At 37.1% G+C, this 22,991-nt stretch overlaps 2 protein-coding genes across 3 annotated transcripts in view; both read left to right on the plus strand.

Moving 5' to 3' along the window:
- Positions 1-11,323, plus strand: part of LOC122970458 (CMP-N-acetylneuraminate-beta-galactosamide-alpha-2,3-sialyltransferase 1-like) — a 62,746-nt gene extending 51,423 nt beyond the window's left edge. For both annotated transcript variants that reach the window (XM_044336607.1, XM_044336606.1), the window contains 4 exons: positions 4,096-4,275; positions 6,326-6,371; positions 7,592-7,711; positions 7,938-11,323. In XM_044336607.1, the coding sequence (XP_044192542.1) occupies positions 4,096-4,275; positions 6,326-6,371; positions 7,592-7,711; positions 7,938-8,111 (520 nt within the window). In that variant the 3' untranslated portion in view covers positions 8,112-11,323. The remainder of the gene's footprint in view (positions 1-4,095; positions 4,276-6,325; positions 6,372-7,591; positions 7,712-7,937) is intronic.
- Positions 11,324-14,328: 3,005 nt separating this feature from the next.
- On the plus strand, positions 14,329-22,670 carry parp10 (poly(ADP-ribose) polymerase family member 10). Its single transcript, XM_044335612.1, has 11 exons — positions 14,329-14,750; positions 16,168-16,343; positions 16,603-16,845; positions 16,967-17,197; positions 17,286-18,307; positions 18,478-18,690; positions 19,125-19,251; positions 19,326-20,339; positions 21,082-21,215; positions 21,296-21,470; positions 21,560-22,670. The coding sequence occupies exons 2-11, from the start codon at positions 16,169-16,171 to the stop codon at positions 21,856-21,858; spliced, it is 3,633 nt and encodes a 1,210-aa protein (XP_044191547.1). The 5' UTR covers positions 14,329-14,750; position 16,168; the 3' UTR covers positions 21,859-22,670.
- The last annotated feature ends 321 nt before the right edge of the window (positions 22,671-22,991 follow it).

Genomic DNA, 22,991 nt, shown 5'->3' on the forward strand with positions numbered 1-22,991 from the left:
TCCTAATTGTTCCATTTAAATATTTAAGATTTTGTGATTCTTCATCTCACATTGCTCCATGTATTCTGTGTTTTCTGAGTATTTGTGTATTCCAGGTACAGGGCCTGGGTTTCCTGTGCGTGAGCAAACCATCTTGTTGGTGAGATGGGCTTTTCAAAGGCTCAGTACATCTGCTTCAGTTTGTTTCAAGTCCATCTGGTACAAATTTCCAGTGCCAGGGGGAGTTAGAGCAGAAGTTGAATATTGATTAGACCAATCTGAAATATTCACCTCCTTAGAGCAGTTGACACCACACGCCCCCACAAGATTAAGTGGATGAGCAGCCCGCTGAATCCACTTAATAACGCAAGTTAACTTCTTGAGTGCCCTTACAGAATTGCATTATCATAGGATTGACCCTGCAGCAAGTTAACCACAACATGCATACAATCTTCAACAGATCTCAAGGGGAACTTTCCAGTAACATGAAAAGTTGGTAAACGATTAAATGCCCCTTCTGTTATATATGATGGATGACAATTTTGTGCTCTTTAAAGTCCCTCTGTGCTCAAAAATATGTATTTCTTTCTGTTCTTACAGTTGGATGTTTGAGCTTCACTGTGCAGATTCATTAATGTGCAGAGTTTGTCACTAGAAGCCTGTTTTCACATTCATCTGCTGAAAGAGGAAATTTTGTCTGTGTTCATTGAAAATCTTATTTTAAGGGGTGGGCTTATGAGCAGGATTTGTGACTCACAACTAGTTTGGAGCCAATTGTGGTCCAGTATGCAGCTTACACAAGATCTGTCTACCAGTTAAACTTCTGAAATGAAATTCACATTGTGATATAATCACAATATACCACCTCCAGGAGTGAGAGTGCTTTTATAAAACAGTGACCAAATATTACAAGATATAGAAAAGTTATATATATAAATTATATACACAATCCAATAAAAAACTGTTTTATTAAATATTACATTATAAGAGTCATTAACAAGAACTAACTAACTTTCAAGCCAGTCAGAGGTCTAACCAGAGTTTACTTACTCACATTAATTTGAATGTTCCCATTAATTGTACACCCATGGGAAAATGTCCAACGTCACTGGGGTCACATTGCAAAGTGTTTGCAATAGCGTTAGGCCAACTCATTTTGTTAGGATATGCATTGCTTCGTGCGGCGAGGATACTGCTCCACTTTCTCCGGACACCTTCAATCGCCAGTCGTTCTGGAGAGAGCTCTCACATTTGTGCCTGTTTACAGATATTATCTCTCTTGCTTCAAGGCCCACATCTGAAAGTATTTGCACCATGGTGCTGCAGAGACAGTGGTTGGTGGAGCTCTGCATCATCCCTGATTGCTTACAGAATGTGGTCAACATTTTAACGGTAGCTGCAGAGTGATAATGTACAATAGAACTATAAAAGGACTTTAAACATCATAGCTGTAGTATACACTCATTATAGCACAGCTCTTAATCAATCAGATTGCAAGATTTTAACTACCCATTTTATAAATCCTCATATTCATAGATTCTGGAATTTTTAATGAGGGAAGAGTAGATGCCGTTTATAGGATTTTAATGGGGTAATCATACTTTTTTTGTATTGAGTATTTTTATATATCTTAATACATGTCTGGAGGGGATCTTTAACAATAGTAAAGTGCTTTGCCTTTAGCAACTGTTATGCAAGAAGTTAAATGGGAAATACCTTTGTAGTAATTTTGATCTTAGCCCTTTGCTGTAGTTGAGGAAGTGAGCAATAGGAAAATATGTATAAGAAGAAGAGAATGCAAAGTCTGTTGTAATAGAAGAGAGAATTAAGAGCGAAAGAAAACATTATCAACATGTACTACTAACACAAAGTAATGTGTTGTTACAGTAGAATATTTTTGAATGTGCTGCAGCTGTGATGAATTAGTAACATAATACTGTCAGATATGTGACATGGTGTTCCTCAGCTCTTGCTGCCATGCATTTTCATCTGCTATGGGCAGCAGGGATCCATTTGCTGAGCGATTCTTAAATTCCCACATGTTATAGCTGCATAACAGGAGGAACCCACCAATGTAGCCCTGTCAAAAACTGCACTTTTCCACTGAGACATTGCACCATAAAACCTCTTACCAATTTTTCTGTTCTTCCATATATTGCACTTTTAGCTCAGTCACAGTCATGAGCCTGGTTTGGTTTAGATGTGCCAGCTGAGTGCTGGAGTGTGTTGCAGCTGACCATGTTCTCAAAGCCCTAACAGTCCATTCAGAGTTTTATGTGTTCGACACATCATTATTTTATGAAGTGCAGGTTGCTTCCTCCAAAATGCTACAACTAATGATGCATTATCATAATCAGTGTTGTGTCAATAATAACCACAGTCGCATCTGGTGTGGCAGCTTTGTTACTGGTGATGCTCCTCTCTTTTCCTCTGGGACTGACTGGCTTTGCCACCATTTCACAGCTGCAGTACTGCTTTAGTTAACTGGTGCACTAAAGACAGCTGTGCATCATGACTCTATGTCCCTCCTGTTTTCATGAGCTGATTTAATATACTCTTTTTAATTTAGCTCATTTTCAACCTTTCAACACATTGATGTATCTGCTTCTATTAGGCGCTGAATTAGATCCTTTTGACTTGAGCACAAAATGTTGAAAGAGAAAGTTGTGAAGGCCAAATATGCATTACTTAACAATGGAAAATGAATTGTGTACAGCTTTGAAGCTGCCATAGTCACTATTTTTATATGAATAATGGGTCAAATTACCATGTGTATGTCTAACGTATCAGTTGTTGTGACAAACCCAAACCGAAAATGATCACCCAACTCTGCTTTTTTCTGCTGTTTTTCTACGGGGCATTCAGTGTTTCAACTATTTTTTTTTTCTGTTTTCTGGCACACAACTTAACTGTTTTTGTGCAGTCTTATTGCTGTCATCAGCGTCATCCTCAGACACAGCAGGCAGCTGTTTTCAGCAAAAAAGCCTACTGTATACTACTTTATCAAAACCAAATAGAAGACAGACAAATTAGCAGCTAACTTATGAAGCTTGTAGTAGTTAAAGAGCCACATATTTCTCTCAGGAGTTGGCGCAGAGCAAAACAGCAAATGTTTGCTAACACGTTTGCCATATCAACTTAAATGCGTCGTGTGGCCAAAAAAATATTTCATGTAGGTTTAATTAGCACTTGTTGTCAAATTGAAAATTTTCCCCATTTCCCCAAAACCATATATATCTATTGATGTTCCATTTACCTTTGACTTTATTTGCCGAAGAATGTCTTTTAGGTGGGGAGTCATTCCCAAATTTTACCCAGGAGGCCACATCTTATATGTAAAGTTGCAACATGAAATAGCTACTGCAAGCTTAGACACAGAATATTTCTTGCAGGTCATTTTGAATTCTGACAGGCTCAGGCTGAAAATGTCAGTTTGCTATATAGCTGTCATCACAGAGTCAGTAATGAGGAAGATGATATTGCTCAGACCTCAGCACCCAAACAGGTGATGCTAGTCACATGTGGGGTCAGTTTCATGATTTTTCTTCTCTATCATATCCCTCCACTGACCCAAACCAACTGCCACTGTCAAACTATGTTCCCACCAATTACTGCTCCAGCTTGAGTGAGTATTGTTGGACATAATAATAGGGATGCTTCGCCTAGCTTGCCAAGCGGTAATTGTTGTGCTGTAAATGGACATTGGATTGTTCTGAATTGCTGTTTGGATGTCCAAAACATGGTGAAGTGGGACAAATTGTGCTTTTTATTTTCCTTTCTTCTTTTATATATTTCCTTTTTATTTTTATTTTATTTTATCTTTTTCTCAAAATAATGATCAAGGCTGGTTTTCGTATGGCACTGTGCCCTTAGGTTTGGCTGACTTTGGGGCTTAGTGAAAACTAAACACATGGTCCATTACTATAACCCCTTTGTAGATTATGGAGATTAGTACACCAAATGTTCCCCATCTTTCAAACATGTGGGTGAAATAAACCTCAATTTGAGCTGTCCTGGAAAAAGATAAAGATGGCATAGTAACAAGAAGAAAAAGATCAATCATTATGTAAGAGAAATAATCCTGAAATGAAAAACACTGCTTCTTTGTCATTGCAGAATGAACCAAGCTCCCACCACTGGTTTTGAGGGGGATGTGGGTGCCAGAACAACTCATCATGTCATGTATCCAGAAAGTGCTATAGACCTGGACAACACCACCAGTCTGGTGCTTATCCCTTTTAAGACTCTGGACCTTCAATGGCTCATTAGTGCTCTGACCACGGGCACCATTAAACAGTAAGTGTACTTATCAAATGCTAAAGCTGCTTTTATCAATATTTCTATGTTAAGAATGCATCAAATGACTGTGTGTAATGTTGAAGGTGTCAAGGTCTCAACGCTCACATCAACATCATTTTCAGCTGCAACAAGATGTCAAATGAATAAATGTGTTAGCTGGTGAATATAGTGAAGAATTTTGTGGCTAAAGATACAGATATTTTCCTCAGCAAGAGACAGATATTTTCCTCAGCAAGTAGTGGAGACCAAAACAGAGCTAAAAGGAGAGTGAATATTGGACTTAAAGTCATCGGGTGACCAAAAAAAAAAAACTTCAAATGAATGCTAATGTTGCTCCCTGTCTGCTGGATGTGTAAAAAAAGGCAACTGTTTGCTGACACTTTAGCCATATCATCATTTATGAGGCGATAATATGTCAGTGTTGTGTTTACAACCTTCTGCCCCCAAAAGCGCCCCTCCTCAAAAAAAATCAATGAATGCAGGTTATAAATAGAGACATAAATGTGCTTTTATTCTCATTTGAAAATGTGAGGCACAGAGATGCATCATTTAATATTCCATTTTTCAATGAAATCGGAGTTCAGTGTTAACTCCCAGAATCATTAATACTCTTCAAATACCAGACTGTCATAACAATCACATTCACTCTATATCCCTATTTGTCAGATTGCCGTAACAAGGATAATTGCTCAATTTTAATCTTCCACTAAATTTCACCTTCAGCCAATGACCTGTAATCATTAGCTTGATTACTGGACATCCAGATGACAAAATGATGCCCCTGCCAGTTAACGCCACTGCCAATAACTCAAACACGCCAACATGTTAGATGGTAGAAGGACGAGTAAATCCAAACAAATGTTTGCTATAAATGTGTAGATGTCTTCCTACTTTGCCAAAGCAATCATTCTGCATCATTAAATTTCACTTTACTGGCAGTAATGTCAGCATTGGCCCAGCAGCCATTTGATTTTAAAAGGGTGTTGTGAATTATTTTTGCTGCATTTTCTAGTCTTGTTAAATAAAATTGGGCACTGCTGAAGGACAGAACTATGTAAGATGGCACAGGACTGGGTGTGTTTGATCCACATTCACATTCTTCACTTTGAATAACAGTCCTAAAATTAAGTATTTGCCTATGCTAAAATGTCAAGCTTGTGTGTGTTAAACATTAGGGTTTATGGTGTAGCACATCAGACGAATGACAAGTCATTTTCATATCCTTTCACTACAAAATGCAGAAGACCTATTTGGACTGTTATACTGTACAGCCGACAATTCCAAATGGTATTAAACCAGTCTGTATAATCTTTGAATTTTAATGAGACACATTGCTGCAGAGGCAATAGCCTTGATAAACCTTACTTTAATTGGAAACATTTGTCCGGATTGTATCTTACCATGTAATCATTACTTTTCATTTCAGCCAACCCTTTACATTTTAAAGGCTGCACAGGCGTGGTGTAGAATTTGCACGGACTGTAAATTTACATTTTGTCAGTACAATATGATTGTTTTCTTTTAGCTCCTCTATTCATGAAAATGTCACACATGCAAGTTTTTCATGTCAAGCTGCTTATATCTAACTCTTCCTGCAGTCACTTTTCATAAGCAAACTGAATGTGGCACCTCGTGGGTATTGCACACCTTTTTTCAAACAGCCTCTCTCATTTATATGTTTTAGCTTTGCAGTTTTTCCACCACTCTGGGATGGCAAACAACTCAACATTGCTCACTGTCACATGGTTAATGATAAAAATTGCAGACAGTGAGCATATGTTCCTGTGATAACTGCAAAATCTTCCCATGGTATTAAATCAGATTTTCTCACACAGCTGTAATATTCCTGACACTGGGCATTTATTTTTAGATGTGTCATCACTCAAATTAGATAGAAATCATGTAATATGGTTATTCTGCAATTGTGGATTTGATTACAACCAATTGTAGACAGCCAGAATTGTGTCCAGCAAAAACACGATTTAAGGCTGTTTTCAAGGCAATGAAAGCACAAATTTTAAGCCGCTGGTATTTTCTTGTATTACAGCACGTATATACCAGTTATATCCAGGATAAAGGCAAATAAAGATAAGGTAAGTAAAGGTCATAATCCTTTATTTTTTTATTTCTTTGTCATTAAACATGGCTTAGCATTTGCTTGAGCATGATATATTTACTTTTTAAAATATCAAAGGTAAGTTTTGGATGAAAACTTAAAGGTACCCTGTGGAATGTTTGACTAGTAGTAGCACTATGGAGCAACGTTTTGAAGACTGGGTCCCAATTTTATTTTAATCTCATCCACAAGGACATACTTGCAAGAACAGAGTGGTGATGCGATAAAATATTCCACTGATCAACAGGTGGCGATAAAGTGAAAGAAAAGAAACACAGGGGAGATGACGAATTTTTTTAAAAAAAAATCAGATTTGCAAATGTTTTATGAGGAATGAAAGACATTTGTTAGGCTTGAAAGATACATGTCTTATGGTAAGAAAATTATATTGTAAACAGATTTTTTTTTTTTTTGATAAGAAGAAAACACCACATGGTACCTTTAAGATATTCTATATATACACTACATGGCCAAAAATATGTGGACACCCAAAAACAAGTATAGGTACCCATATGTGATTGTTGAACATGTCATTACCAAACAATGGGCATTAATCAGGTTGCTATAACAGCCTCCACTAGTCTTGGGTTTTTCCTCAGATTTTGGAACCTGGCTGCAGGGATTTGCTCCCATTAAAGGTAGAGTCAGTGATTCTAAAACACACTTTTTGTCAAATTCAGCAAATATCTCCTCATGGTCCACTAGCTGTCCGTTGTGTGTGTGTGCTGAAAAAAAGTCCAGTGTCCATACACAGCACTGGCTCTGTAAATGGGAATGTGAGCAGAGTGGCTCAGTCAAGTTCTTTCATACCAAATTGGGAAAACCAGTTTTTATGAACCTGGTTTCGTGCAATTGGAAAAGTTGGAAACACATGATTGTCTAATGATGTCCAATCACTGTAAGCTGCAGCATTAAGAACCTCCTTAATTCTAACTAAGGGGCCTAGCCCAAACCATGAAGGACAGCCCCAGACCTAAAGTACAAAGAAGTATGTGGATAGCAGTGTGCACAAGCTTTTGGTCATACAGTGTATAAAGCTTATATTGAACATTCTGTCACCATGACATTGTTTCTTTTTCAATACAGAGTTATTTATGTAGCTGTAAAGTTTTATAAGAAATGCAGAGCACACAGCTGAATTATTATACTGTCTCAGTAAATTACAAAGGAGTAGAAATACCTATGACTCTTTTGCAGGTGTTGATTTACAATCCAACATTTTTTAAGTATGTCTACGAGTCTTGGCTTGAAAGTCATGGGCGATATCCTTCAACCGGCTTCCTCAGCTTGCTGCTCGCTGTCCACATATGTGATGAGGTAAGTTGAACCACCACATTGAGTACATATGTGACCTTGACAAACTAGAGCTGCTCAAAGAAATGTGTAGTGGAATATTTTTAGAAGGACAACTTGCCTGATGAGTCTTAACATTTTATCACATTTTTAGAAGTTATTGCTTTTTTTAAAAATAACAATGTATTTTGTGAAATAAAAAAAACTCATAATATGTGGATGTGAACTGGCTTTTGTTCCTTTGCTCTAGGTCAATGTGTTTGGATTTGGTGCAGACCAGTATGGAAACTGGCATCACTACTGGGAGGAGAACCATTTGGCTGGAGCTTTCCGACACACAGGAGTCCATGATGGAGATTATGAGTATAATGTCACCCTGCTGCTGGCAGACAAGCACAAAATCCGAATGTTTAAAGGCAGATGATACCAAGCCCATATGTGCATTTGGATGACCACCAAATGAACCTCAGCAGCCTTGTAATATTTATTTTTATGTCGCCTCATACCGTTTTTGTCATGATTTCCAAAGACATTTTCCTATGAACTCTTCTGGTCTTTCCAGTTTGATGATCTTCTTTACTTCTCTTATTGACAAAGCAGTAAAGCTTTTGTCTCCAAAACTGTGTGCCCAGTCATGATCCCACTTCAGGATAGACCAGCAGCAGGACAAAAGGGACACTGTCACTTGTTATCTCTAATCCCAACTCAAACATGTCAAACGAGAGTGAACAGACAAGAAGACAAGGGAAGTTGTCTTTTAAACAAGCATGCTATATGTCATTGATAGCCTACATCGTTTAAGTGCTATAGTATGTTTGTGTTCTTTGTGTTTGTTTTTCAGTACAATGGGAAACATTGTGGCTACCTAAAGCTTTGTTTGCTAATGGTCCCAGACACAAACCAGACTCTGCTGTAAATATCACTTCAACTCAGTATAAATTTTTATCATTTCATGTTAGAATATTGCTACTGATGTGATGGTGGAGGTGTTTTACATCATAATAGCAGTTATGAGAGGGAATCGGCTCCCATCATATTGGCTGCTTCTAACAAAAATCTCATAAACTACCCACACTACAGAGTTACTTACATTTTGCTTGCCTGATTGCAGCTGTTAAATATAGTTCACCAAGGCCAAAACACACTCTAAAATCAAGCCCAAATCAGCCCCAAATTACATATTTTAATAGCCCCTTCACCCCCCATTTTAAAATGTCAATCTGATACCAAGTTATTCACTGATTTCTTCAATTATGTTTCCAGTAAAATGTAAAAGTGGTGTTTAATAGCCATCTCCACACTGCCAGAAATAAAATTCTAGTTGTGAAATACTGAATCCTTTATTTGTTGATTTAAGTTGACCTAAAAGTAGTCAAGTTTAACTGCATTGAGTTTAAAAATACTGAAATTTTTCCAAAAAACCACACCTTGTGTAATTTTTTTAAACTGTAGAATGCAAACCCCCTCCAGTTTGCTGAAATCCACAAATTCTCAACAGTAGTTACTTCCCTGATTACCCATGACGTGATAGCTCAGTGTTACTTTGCAGTAGAACATGCAAGTAGCTGCAACTATGAGTACAATGCAACAAAGTACAGAAGGTGCCAAAGCTGTGCCAAAAATGACATCAAAACTGTTTAAGAAATCTAGGATTACACACCTTAAATGTTTTTGGGTTGAATTTTAGAGTGTCTGTTGGTCTTAAAGGACTCTACTGGATACCAGGAGTAAGAGTAGCACTATGGTGAAGCAATCAATGAGATTTTCTTCACTCAGTATGGTAAAAAAAATTGATAGAAAGGTTTTAAATGGAGTTATGCTTGAGTTGTAACACAAATGCCAAGTACTTGTCGACAGTCATTCATCATGAAAAAGTGATAATATAGCAGCCTATAAGTATAACAGTATAATACAGCCTATACAGGGGTGCCTTATCATTCAAATCAATGATGTACTGTACATTTTTGATGTACATTGTGACACATTTTTGATGACAAGTGGGTGCTAAGTGCCTTTGATGAATTTTTTTTAAGAATTAATTTTACCACTAAATTTTACTGTATTATAATTATTATCACTCAATTTGTAATTAACCTTTACAAGCTTATGTTATTGTTTTGTTAACAGTGTAAATGTTAAAGAATCATATGCATGATACATGTAGCCATTTTAAGTATTTGTCAGTAGGATTCTTTGATGTATATGCCACAGAACAAAATGTTAGGTATATACACGTGTGGTAGGTATATCAACACGTTTTGATAAGACACGTATGTTTTGTTCAGGCTTGAAATTATTAGCTGCACTTGCTGAGCTTGTTGTATATGTGTGAATACTGAATGCTTCAAGAAACCCAGAAGCCCTTCTGCCCTCGCATTATCATTTTCACCGACAAATCTCTGATCTGAAATGTTATTTCAGATTCGTCAGGAGTTGAGCTTGGTGATGCTTATCTAATAGGCTATGATTTGCTCCATGTGCCTTGAAACATAATGGGACATTTGCCCGTCCAGTGTCTTTTTGATCTTTTTTCTTCTCCATGTGAGAGCAGACTGATAAGAAGAGAGCCAGCGAACCAGTGCGAGTATTTGTTCAATTCAAATTTCTCTTGTCACCTTGTGTACATGCTGTTGCCACAGAAGACAGCAGTGTATTTGTTCTGCAGGGGACACTGTCACCTAGTGGACAGGAACGTGTATTAACATCACTTGATTTGTTTATTATAACAATGAGTGATCATTTATTGGTATTAACTGATACATTGTTCATTGTTTAATATTCAAACATCATTAAAAAGGATATTACATGCATATATTTGAGCTGCTTTTCCATCCAGTTGAGATCACAGGTCTCAATTATTGAGTAGATATATAAAACCCATTAAAGCTGCACCTTCAGAAAAATCAATATTTTTATACACACACACACATATATATATATATATATATATATATATATATCATTACTTATAAACCTGCATTTTTCAGTCATTCAGCTGATTCCCACAGTACAGTAAAATAACATTTTAGCCTTTTTGCTGAAATGTGTGAAAATGAAAAGGAAGTTAATTAATTATAAATACAACATTTCAGGGGTTTATGCAAATTTTGAACTGGCAAGCTGTAATTTAGATGACAGCTTGCATATGGAGTGTTATACCCAGACCACATTGGAATACATCAGTCGAGACAAGTTAAATACATCCCAGTATTTGCGTGTTGAGGGTGGTGTAAATTATTTCATTTTCCTTACAGTGAAGAAAGGCTAAATCCAGATAATTATAAATAAAATATGTCCCCAATTTGAAGAGAAATACACAACATTTCAGTGATCCCAGACAGTCTAATGATTGTTTCTGAAAGAATTTCAGATTTCATGTCTCATGGCGACAACTTTGAACTTAATTCTCCTGTTTCTGCCATTGGGAGGATTCTGTTTTTCCTCATAAATATTCATCAGATTTTTAACTTTTAAATTCAGTGTAGTTAAAGGATGAAATCAGAAAACCTAGTCATTTGTGAGCTTTAAATAGTTCATTTGAGTGCCCCTCTCTGTGTGCTTGTCAGTAACAAGTGTGCTTATTCCACCATTGCAGACTACAATTAATGGACTGATAATAAAAATGTGTGAATGCCAGCAGGTTTCTGAGGTTATAATTGTCAGATAATGTGAGCTGCTTTAATGCAGATTATACAGCTGAAAATTTGTTTGACATACAACAAAACTGTTGTTTGCTTTTCTCACTGTTTTGCTGAATTAATCATTTACATAAACACATGTTGAGATACCACCAGGATGTAGGATCTGATATAAATAATGAATGGTAAACTGTACTTTAATTTCAGCTCATATTTGTTTTTTAATTATAAGCTTAAAAGAGATGAAAGCCAAGCTGCAGTTGTTTTTTCTGAGGAACTGACTCAGAGTGCTGCTACACATTTACTGTCTTTGTCTTTTTGTTCTTCATGAAGCGGCTTGGCCTCTCACAGCTTGACTTCACAGCACAGCAGGTTTCTGGTTGCTTTGGGAGAAACCTGTTCATTTTCACAAATTATTGTAATTCGCGTTAATGATTCTGACACTGCTGAATCAGCTTTATGAATAACTTTTACACTTGTATTTATGTTAAATTTTTTGCAACATAAAACATGAGCTGTTTTTGTATCAAGGCACAAACCTCCTTCAAACTTCTAGTTAGTATAAGAATTGTTTTTATATCTGGATGCCTGTTGAAACCTGTTCAGAATCACAATGATGAGACATAGAATGCATTGAAGGCTATGGAGTCATACTCACTCCAACTGTATTTATAGTCCAGCCTTTATGCACAATACATGCTATATTAAAATTTCAAAATATTCAGTTTGGCATAATCATTATCTATGTATAAGTTCATTATAATGACATGGAAATGTCATAGGATATAGAGTGCATTGAACTGTACTGAGTCTGCTTAGCTGCTACTCTATTTATATCTCTGGCAGTGTATACAGGACACACTCCAATCAAATGTCAAAATGCTCAGTGTACCTGAGCATATAATGATAATATTTACAACTTTTCAGCTATTAAAGCTATTGGAGTTCAATCGATTACTGTAACTATTTGAAAATACTCAGTAAGGCACACTAACCAACCATACATTAGCTTATAATGAACACATTTATAATTTGTGAGATATAAATGCATTAAACAAGCTGGAATCCTATTAGATGCCATTGCACACATACAGTATAAATGCCATTTGAATTTTTTGTATTGTACACTGTTCAGTCATAAGTATATGATGTGCATTGCACTACAGCCTGTGGAGTTTCATTCAGTCTCAATGTATTTAGAACTCATGCAGTACAAACTCCAATAAGGTAACACTCAGTATGGAAAACTGATCAAGCAGGCTCATAATAATAGGCTGTAGGTTCTAGTGTATGGAGGTCTATTAGACTCTATCGCAGCCATCGTATTTATAACTTAGCCATTATCTACACTATACATTCCATTCAAATCACTAAATGATCAGTACAAACACATAGTTTCATCTGAGAATACATAGTTTCATAACTTTTATAAATTATAAAATAAATTAAAGGTGTTCATATGCTTGTAGTGCCAACCATGTTCAAACATCAGTATTGAGATCCTTTTACCCCAATATAAATATACTCTATTCCAAATAAAAGTCCTGCGTTGAGATTTTTTACAAACCAATATGTTTGAGCATTAGCAAAATATGCTTAAAGTATCAAAAGTTAAAGTGCTTGTTATGAAAATGACATATTTTAGAGTGTTACATCAATATATATTACATTTATTTATTGTTATTATGGATGTATGAACATGTAAAATGTAAGACGATGATTTGAATGTTGTAGCAGGTTGAGGTGGAGTTAATTTCAATTTCTTTATATACTGTTGTGTAGTTTAATATATAACAATGCATCATGTTTTAAGCTGATTAACAGTCATGGATAATGAGTAAGCTAAACAATTATATATAGAATATATATATATATAACTTTTATATTATAAAATGAAATTGAAAGTTCATTCTTGACCTTGGACACAGCAGCTTTGAATTAAATCCATGATCTTCATTAGCAGAATAAATAAATATCATAACAACAAATAAATAATAAATACATATACTAAATTAACCTTGTGGTGAGATTCTTTCCTCAACTGCTGTTTACAAAGTCTAGAATGAACTATGATGCTCAACAACAGGATGAAGAAGTCAGAAAAGAAATGGAAATGTAAAATCTGCAGGTAAAGTCCATCTGCTGAGGAAGATCATGTGATTTGATTGAGAGCTCCAGAGCAGCCACTAAATGGATCTTGTTGTGGCATCGTTTTCTGTAAAATTCTTAAATACCTATATATATATAGTATCAGACAAAAGATTGGACACACTTTCTCATTCAAGTGAATGGCAAGGTGTATCCAAAGTTTTGACTGGTACTGTATATACAATATATAGTATAATATAATAGAATTAGCTTTATTGGCTAGGAAGGCCTATGATCAACATACTACTATGTAAATAAACATCACTGTGTACAAACAAGTAGGAGAAAAATAGATACATATAGAAACAACAAATGGATAACAACATAAAATGTATATATACATGTAAAACAGTTTTTGTTAATCGTAAAACAGGATACAGTACAAGTAGAGCTGAAATAAATATTGTATGGGTAACAAATAAGTTACGTAATACACATACAGTAGGTAGTTATGTACAGTATATACAACCTGCTCAAATATATATATGTGATAGTGCTGATAGCTGATGTGTATACACGTTATTGCATATAATATCATATTTTATAATAAATTGATATTTTTCATAAATATAAATAAAGCCATTATAAATGAACTGCTGACACTAGTTCATTCAGTGGGTTAGTTTTTTCTCCATCTCTTTATTTATAGAAAGCATCACTAACAGCATGTCTGACATTAAAACAATAACAGAAAACATAGCATCATACTGAAATAAAGATAACATAACAGGCATGACTTCCCTTTCAGTTGGTTGATACATTCAACATGGTAACAGGACAAAGAGTAAAAGTAATAATAATAAAAATAAACAAAATAATAATATAAAATAATAACTTAAGAGAAAAGCTAGGCAATAAAATCTGATTCCTTAAAAAAAATATTGGAGCATACTAATTGTGCACATTTCTTATTGCTTATAAGTTGGATAGTCCAAATATTACTTTAATACTAAATCATGAAAAGTTCAAACGATGGGCGAGACCTGGAGAACTTGAATTCATGGTTGCGAAATGTTCCCATTAAATGAATAAACAGAATCTCTAGTCTTGTTTTGATAGTACAGGGTTACATCCATAAGTTACAGCCTCTGCTTCCAGCCCCTTGAAAGTCAGCGGATTGCTTCCATAGACTGTATAAAATAGGTGCTTCCCCTTTAACACGTGCTGCTGATGACGCCACCTGCTGTTCAACAGGCACCACAACAAGGAAGTACTTGGAGACTCCGGTTCAACTCGTCTGGACGGTGTTTTGAGCAAATGTCGTCCTCGTAGCCCAGGTAAGTAATGTTCCAGAAACGTGTAAACCCCTCGTGAAAATGTATTTTCTCTTTCTGTCGCCAAAATGAGAAGCATTTGCTAAATAAAACAACAAAAAAACACAGCTTCAGTGTGTAAACATGGCAATTGTGGATAACGTTAACGTTACTGGTTTCACTTTCTAGTTTAGAAAAAAGAGAGCAGAGACGAACTTCAGGTGAACTACGCAGTAAAAAATGACAAACAATGCTACAGTGACTCTATCTGTAAACCTGGCAGGAAGACGTTTTCTGTAGCAAAAAATAAACACCAGCATGACGTTTCGGTCCTGGAATATTGTAGCTGTTGTAAAGGCCTAGCTTCCTGTGACATGGAACTTATTGTAGGCCATAATCACTATGACAGGCTGATATCTATTATCTGTCCACTTATACGTCAAGTACTCCCTAAAAGACCATCTGTATAACATCTCAGACAGAAAGACGTTTGTTTTGGTCAAAGTTTACTCGAACAGAATTATGACTACTGTAAATTTAACTTGAGTACAAGTGTGTTGTGAGTCAGTCAGTAAAAACATAGACTATGGTACATATTCTTCATTTTGTTATAAAAGTGAACATAACATGTGGTCTTTCCCATGTGTTTAGGGATTTACCAGAAATATACTTTTTAAAGGTTCATAACATGATAAATTAAAGCAACACAAACTGATGAAATGTTTAAAATGGACACTTTCTGTTTAACTGCTCTTGGATGGCCTAGAAACTTTGTTCTCCTTTGTGGAAGTATGTTACATTTTACTAGTATGATTAATAAATTAAATCATGTAATTCATAAAAGTTCAGTTACAGGACCGAACTGCAGGACAGGTGTAACCGAACTGTGTTGCTTCTTTGTGTGGGCAATATGCACAAAATTATCAGTAAAACCTGGTTCAACACAACATTGTCTTGTTATGAATACAGATTATCAAACTAGTAAGGTTCATGGTCACACATTTTTAACAAATGCACATTTTCATATTGTTGTTGTTATTATTGTTATAAGAAAATCCTATCATTTTCCAAATATATGTATACATATGCTTTGTATACATTAGAAACTGTTAACCATGATATCTAAATATGACAATTTTGACATATTATTATAGGTAGGGTGGCATTATTTGCAGTGATATAAAATAGAAGAAAGAAGCAAATTCTCACATTTAAAACAAGGAACAAGCAAATGTTTGCTGAAGTATTTACTTATATGGATGCAGTGATTGATAATATAGACTTAGGCACAAGCTTTGACCCCAGAAGAGTGGAAAGTAGACTCTTCTGCAAAACTTGTGCGTCATTTATAACATTTAAGAAGCTGTAAATAAATAAGATAGACTTGTTTGAACCACCTACACTGTCGAAAGCCTACCTGTATGTTTTTTGTATGTTTCAGGATGCCAGTTGAAAGCCAGGAGGAGAGGTCGGTGGAGGTACTGGCGCTTCCTGAGGAAGTGGATGAGGAGCTGCTGTATCTGTACTTTGAGAATAAGCGGCGATCTGGGGGAGGTCCACTCGTCTCTGTGGAGAAGAATGGTGACCGTGCCTTGCTGGTGTTTGAGGAGGCAGAAGGCAAGTGGCAAAATACACTAGCCTATATACTGTTGCATATTTTGTAAATGTGGGCCTATTTTAGCCTTTGATATTAGAACACTCAGATTTTTCCCCCCAATGACCCAGACCTTCTGTTAAAGCTTTAAGTTCTCCCTCCTATCTCCAGAGGCATTTAAACAGTAATGTATTGAAAAGACACTGAATGGAAACAGTGCAATAATGTCTCATTAACATATGCTAATTCTACCTTTTATTTCTGTTCTTATCATTTTGACAGCTGCAGCCCAAGTGCTGTCTAAAGGGCACCATGTTCTGCATAATGTTGAGCTGAGTGTGAGAAAGCCTGCCTCAAAGGACCGATACAGGCTGCTGCTGCGAGGGATCAACCCCAACACCAGCACTGAGATGATAGAGCTCTATGTGGAGAACATGATTGGGTTAAACTTGTCAGAATACACTCTGTATCCCTCAACGGGGAGAGATCTCATTCTTATTCACCTCAGCCAACCGTTCTCCAAAGGTAGCAGAAATGCACCTTTTTCTTTTCTTGATGGATTTTTCTAATGTTTCTAAATGCTAAAGCTACATTTTTCATAGCATTTGTGTGTTATACAGATTTTTTTTATTTATTTGTTTTCCAGATTTACAAAACCTTAATGCAAGAATCGCCAGGCGGGCACTTGATGGGGCCAAGGTAACTCTTGAACAGATTGAGCAAACAGACTCCATTTTAGTGGACAACCTGCACCCAGGCATCACTTCAGACATGCTCAGTTTGTACTTTGAAAGCAAGCGAGGCGGGAATCAGAAGGTGAAGGAGGTCACCATGCTTTCAGAGGGTACAGCCAAGGTGTCGTTTGTCAACTGCGAATGTAAGTTTTGCACGGTACACCCTTTTAAGCTCTTTCATTGCTCCCTTATGGTTGTCTTAATGAATAAAATGTCCTTTTTTTTAAACAGCTGTGGACCCAGTTCTGGATCACTCACACAAACTGGATGATTCTGAGCTCTTAGTGAAGCCATATTTTGACTTTCTTCATCCTGCAGAAAGGGTACCATCACCAAACTCTGAAATTGGGAGCAAAGATATGACTGAGAGCAACTCTGCGGATATGAGTGATATTCAAATGCAGACTCTTCCTCCCATAGAGGCCAGTGCCAACAGCCACACTGACCTCTTTCAGACGACCTTGGAACCTCTTGCCACCCCTGAAGTGGTTGAGGAGGTTGCAGACGAAGTCATGGAGGATCAAACAGAGGACATAGCTACACCATCGAGCCATATTGCTATAACTGACCCAGCAAAACTTGCTTTGTTTCAACCCAGCACCCTTCTACAGGACATTGAAAAGGCTCACCCAGATTTCACCATACAAATCAGAGATGATGGTGTGCATGTTGCTGGACTTGACACACAAATATTGGAGCAGATAAAGCACACCATCTTGGATTTTTTTGCCAATGTGGCTGAGATTCAGTTTACCCTCAAGCCAGAAGAAGCTCAGCTCCTTTCCAGAAAAGATGTAAAAGAGCGGCTATTTCAAACTATGAATCAAAGTGGGTTGCCCGCTGTGTACACTGTATCAGACTGTAATGTGGCTGTATCATCACTATCCCAGAACTTTGCTAACCAAGCATGTAGCTTTTTGAAATCCCAACTTTGTCACTTCAGCATACCAGTGGACAAGGAGTATGAATGCATGTTATATTGCAGAGAGTGGTCCGAGTTCCTTCAGGCTCTGGGTTTCTCCTCTGTGTCAGAACAAGGAGGTAATATAGATGTGTTGACTCTGAAAGGGATGGAGAGTGAGAAGCAGACTGCTATCCTGAAGTTTCTCACTACACCCATTGAAAGGGAGACAGTCATCTCCATGGAGCCAGGCATGCTGAAATACATCCAGATCCATTGTCATCAGCTCTTGGCTGAAATGGACCAAGTGTCTATTTTTCCACTAGAAGCAGAAGACGTCTGTGGGTTAAAGGTATGTGGTGTATCGGTATCACATGTAGAAACAGATTTTTGATGGCAGTGGTGACTGAATGTTTGGTTTTGAAGCGTCTATTTTGTTCACTTCTGGTATTGTATTAATCAATGTTTCTGAGATTCTAATACTCAAGAACTGTTTCATGTATTTTTGAATGTACCTGATAGATCCATGGCCATGCTGCAGCTTGCCAAATGGCTGAGGAATTGCTGCAAAGTGTGGTCTCCTCTCTCTGCACCAGAACCATCACAGTAAATGTTCCAGGAGTGGCTCGCTTTCTCTGCGATGAGGAATGCAAGAGCATCATGAAGCAGATGGAGACCAAGTTTCAGGTCTACGTCAGCCCAAAGCAGTTGCCCTGGGAACCTCTGCCACACCAGGTAACAAAATGATGGAACAAAGCAAAAATGTGCTTGTCTTTTTTGTTATTCAAACTACAATATGCAACTTGATCCAGGGAGTTTGTTAATTTTACACTTCCCCACAGTTGGCCACTTATACCAGCTGTTATTCCATCATGACAAGTACTCTGCCTTAAAACAGTATAGCCTGAGGTGTACTTCACCGTCCTCCACAAGGCAGAAGTGAATGCTCCATTTTCCCATTAAAAAAACAAACAAGGCTCACTGTGTTCTCGAATAAGTCTTGTCTGCTAAAAATTATAGCTTCACTGTACTTATTTTTCTGAGCTGGACTGTACTTGGCTTACTTAGTTATCATACCCAATTTTTAACAGTTTCAATGAGATATCACACAGCGTGTACTTCAGGTTTATCATTCTGTTTTAATAAAACAGTTTCATTTATAATTTCAGGACATTTTTGAAACTGCATGGAACATGATGTCCTATAAAAAATTCCAGGAAGTGTCTATAGATGGTTCTCTACAGGAGTTAAAATCGGATTCAATGCAAACAGATCTTAATGGAGCTACAGACAGAGGTAGTATCTGCTTCCCTTAATATTTTTTTCCATATTTCTGCGCAGTTTCAAACAAGCTGTTCATATCTTTGCAGGCCTTTTAGAGGATGCAAAGAAAATTGTCTCAGCCATTGAAGAAAGACCTGAAGACAGTGTGTCCAATTCAGATCCAAAGGATGACATGGAGGATTTGGACCTGTACACAGCAGAGGAACCGACCAGCCTGTCAGACCTAAAGTCTGATGTGACAGATGTTGATGCTCCTCAGCCTTTAACTGAAGGGAATGCTACAGGTGGGTTACTCCTGCCAAGTGATGGAGGTCTGGGCCTTTCTAGCAATCTGGAAGAAGAGGCCCAACTGTCTCTAGCCATCCAGTACTCTATGGAGTCCAGCCATTGGTCTTTGGAGGATGAGGAGCAACAGCTGCAAAAAGCCTTGGAGTTGTCCAAGAAAATGATCCAATGTGAAGGCTCCTCTAGTAGTACTAACAAGTCCCCCCAGGTGGATCAACCGGAGAAGGATTGCGATATTAGCTTACAGGACACCATCAAGGCAGCTAACACAATCCAGATAGTTGTGTTTGCAGGTTACAACTGTGACCTGATTCGGGTGGACATAGCTTTCGGGAAGAAGGTAAACCAGAGGCAGGTTGAGGAGAAACTGGAGCACCGGAGCATGAAGAACATGTCCGATTACCACAAGAAGTGTCTGGAATTGATCAAGAGGAAGCACGCAGTTGAGATTCAAGTTGTAGGTACCATAATCACTGTTTCTGGCTTTAACGACTATGTGGCCGGAGCAATGCTGGATGTGAAGCTGCTGCTGGAGAAAATACCCAATTGGATATTGGACCGGGAAATCCTGAGGACTGTCCAGTGGTTGCATCATGACCCAGACTCCCCAGACAAGATTCCTTATTCACCCGATGCTACAGTGTTCATCGAGAACGCTTGGAGGATGAAGCTGAAAACAGTTGATGTTTTGCTCAACAATCAGCCCCACATTATCAATTTTGAAAAGATGCAGGAATACAACAAAGCTTCGAGGAAATCTGCGAAAATCTCCAGGAAATTGCTTAATTTAGGAGATTTGGAGGAGGATGTACCAGGTAAAGGGAACTTTATTGTGCTCTAGCGCAGAATGATGTAGTAAGAGTTTATCAAACAAGTCAAAAGCAGCCTTTTAGCGGGAAAGTTAATTTAAATTCTCAGACACCATATTTATCTTCATAACATTATCTCATGTCTTCATCAAGGACCACAATGGAAATAAGTTTTTTTAGTCTTTTTATCTTTTTATCCTTTTTGTAAATTTGTTTGATTTAGTGTTTTGCTTCTCTTAATGTCGACTAAACCTTCTCAGTAGGGTTAGCTATCTAACTCTATCTAGTGTTAGCTTGCTGGCTAAAATGCTCTAGCTTCATTTACTAGTATGTACGTGTGTATATATAGTGATACTACAGCAGTATGCAGCACAGTATATGGATGCTTAACATAACCTGCACTGGCTGGTGTCATTTAACAAAGAAAGTTAGCTTCAGCTAGGTAGCTAGCTCAAAAGACTAGTGCTCAAGTGTATTTAGCTACTGGGTTTGCAGGTAAGATAGCTAACCACACAATCCTCAGTTGCTCCACTGATGCATGAGGAAAATAGGGGATAGAAAAGCAAATAAATGTGTGCCAATACCAAAAAACAAGAAAACTAAGCAGCTGAATTTTACGCATTTAACAATATCATTCATCAATGTATTCAGTTAAATTTTTGGCTGTTCTGATAATCTTTTAATACCCGTTTTGTGACTCTGTATCTCTGATATCTCTGTCTATTAAAACAAAATCATTTATTAACAGAAGAGGAATACTCCCTGCTATCAAACCTGCCTGAAGCAACAAAAGTCAATGAGGAATCTGATGAATTTCAGAATGTGGTGAAGAATTTCTATGAGACCATACAGGAATACCACAGCAAGATCAGAATCATACAGGTGAAAAAAATAAACCCTACATATTTTGCAACAAATTATTTGGTGTAGGCTGTCTGTATTAACATGAAGTTTTTCCCCAGGTGGAGAAGTTAATGAATCGATTGCTGTACAATCAGTACAAGCTAAAGAAGGCAAGCGTTCTGCAGCGAGCAGAGTACCCGGAAATTGAACGGACACTCTACCACGGCACTAGTGAGACGAGCGTGAAAGAGATTTGCGTCCACGGATTCAACAGAAGTTTCTGTGGAAAGAATGGTATGTTTTTATAAAACACTTCTGTTGACTTGTATTCAATTTGTCTCGTCTTGAGTATCAATTTCTAACGCAATGGTTTCTCCACATAGCCACTGTCTATGGCCAGGGGGTGTATTTTGCTGTCAACTCTGCACTGTCTGTCCAGGATCAGTACTCGCCCCCAAACGCAGACGGACACAAGTATATTTTCGTGTCAAAGGTCCTAACAGGAGACTTCACTAAAGGTTGCCATTCAATGAAGACAGCCCCGCTGAAGGAGACCAGTGATATTCCCCTCAGATATGACAGTGTGACAGACGACATTACCAAGCCATCAATGTTTGTCATCTTCAATGATACACAGGCTTATCCAGAATATCTCATTACATGCCAGAGAATCCACCGCTGAGGGAATGGACTATTAGTTAGATTATTGACTGTGAGATTTTGAAGAATGGACTGCTTTTGTCTAATGTTTCTGCCTTGATTTTTAAAAAGTGCATTTGATTTATAAAAGGGCTAATGTGTTATGGTGTACAGTTGGGATTTTTCTTTCATCATATTGTTTCTGATCAACATTTCATCAAGTTCTTTACTGTTGACTGTTTCATCAGTTGCTCTATTTTCAGTTTTTCAGTTTACAACAGAAAGACAAACAGCTGAACTGAAAAAAACAAACAGAGAATTATTTTAATTGAGTAACTTTAAACATGCCCCGTAAGCATACTCAGTCTTTAAATAGGTGTGACTCAGCAGGTATTACATGACGTTACATTTGTAGTAATTGGTTTGGGAGATCTTATCACTTGAACTTGGAAGCATCCAAAGTGTGTTGTAATCAACCATAAATATTTTGCTACAGATTGTTCTTGATTTTCCCTTGTACATTGAAATTGTATTAATGTCAATATATATACAGATATGTATAACTGGTAGTTCACAGTGCTAGATTCATTGCTGTCTAACATTAATTACCTGTAGGAGGTTGATGTGAACTTTTCTCAGTTTTTTCTTTCCCAACTTGACTGTATTCCTACAATCTGAAGTAGCTCTTTACTGTCTAGCATCTGCAGTTTTTTCTTGTGGCCATCTGAGAAAAGTTGATATAGCTCAGAGAAAAGCTCCTGAATGTAGTAAGAGTAAACTACAGGGTATGTTGGAAAATTAGCAGTCCCAGATCCACTGCTTGACAGTAAAAAAAAAAAAAAAAAAAACCTTATTGAAAGAAATGATCACCGTGATAACAAACAGCCTGTGTTGAAAATAACTAGAATTATCCTTAATCGTAATGTTGCTAATTATGCTATTTTTTTTAAGTTTTAAGCAACAGTATCTATACTCTATTGTACATTTTAAATTTTGCACATCTGTCACATCTACTGTGCACTTTCAAGGAATGTGTATTGTTATTTTAATAAACACAAAATAACTTGTGAGAACATAGGCTGCATAATTTGTGGATGTAATCATTGAATAACTGCCTGTTTCTGAATCATTTTCCATCAGTGAAGTGCTTGGATGACAAATCTTTGGTTTGCTTAT

This window comes from Thunnus albacares, chromosome 19, assembly GCF_914725855.1.
Source record: "Thunnus albacares chromosome 19, fThuAlb1.1, whole genome shotgun sequence".
In the NCBI taxonomy this organism is placed as follows: Eukaryota; Metazoa; Chordata; class Actinopteri; order Scombriformes; family Scombridae; genus Thunnus; species Thunnus albacares.

Bases quoted from the DNA above. Each gene is read 5' to 3' on its own strand.
- parp10 (XM_044335612.1), top strand. From the start codon at position 16,169: ATGCCAGTTGAAAGCCAGGAGGAGAGGTCGGTGGAGGTACTGGCGCTT. The intron at 21,216-21,295 runs GTGAAAAAAATA...GTTTTTCCCCAG, and splicing joins GCAAGATCAGAATCATACAG to GTGGAGAAGTTAATGAATCG. The intron at 21,471-21,559 runs GTATGTTTTTAT...TTCTCCACATAG, and splicing joins AAGTTTCTGTGGAAAGAATG to CCACTGTCTATGGCCAGGGG.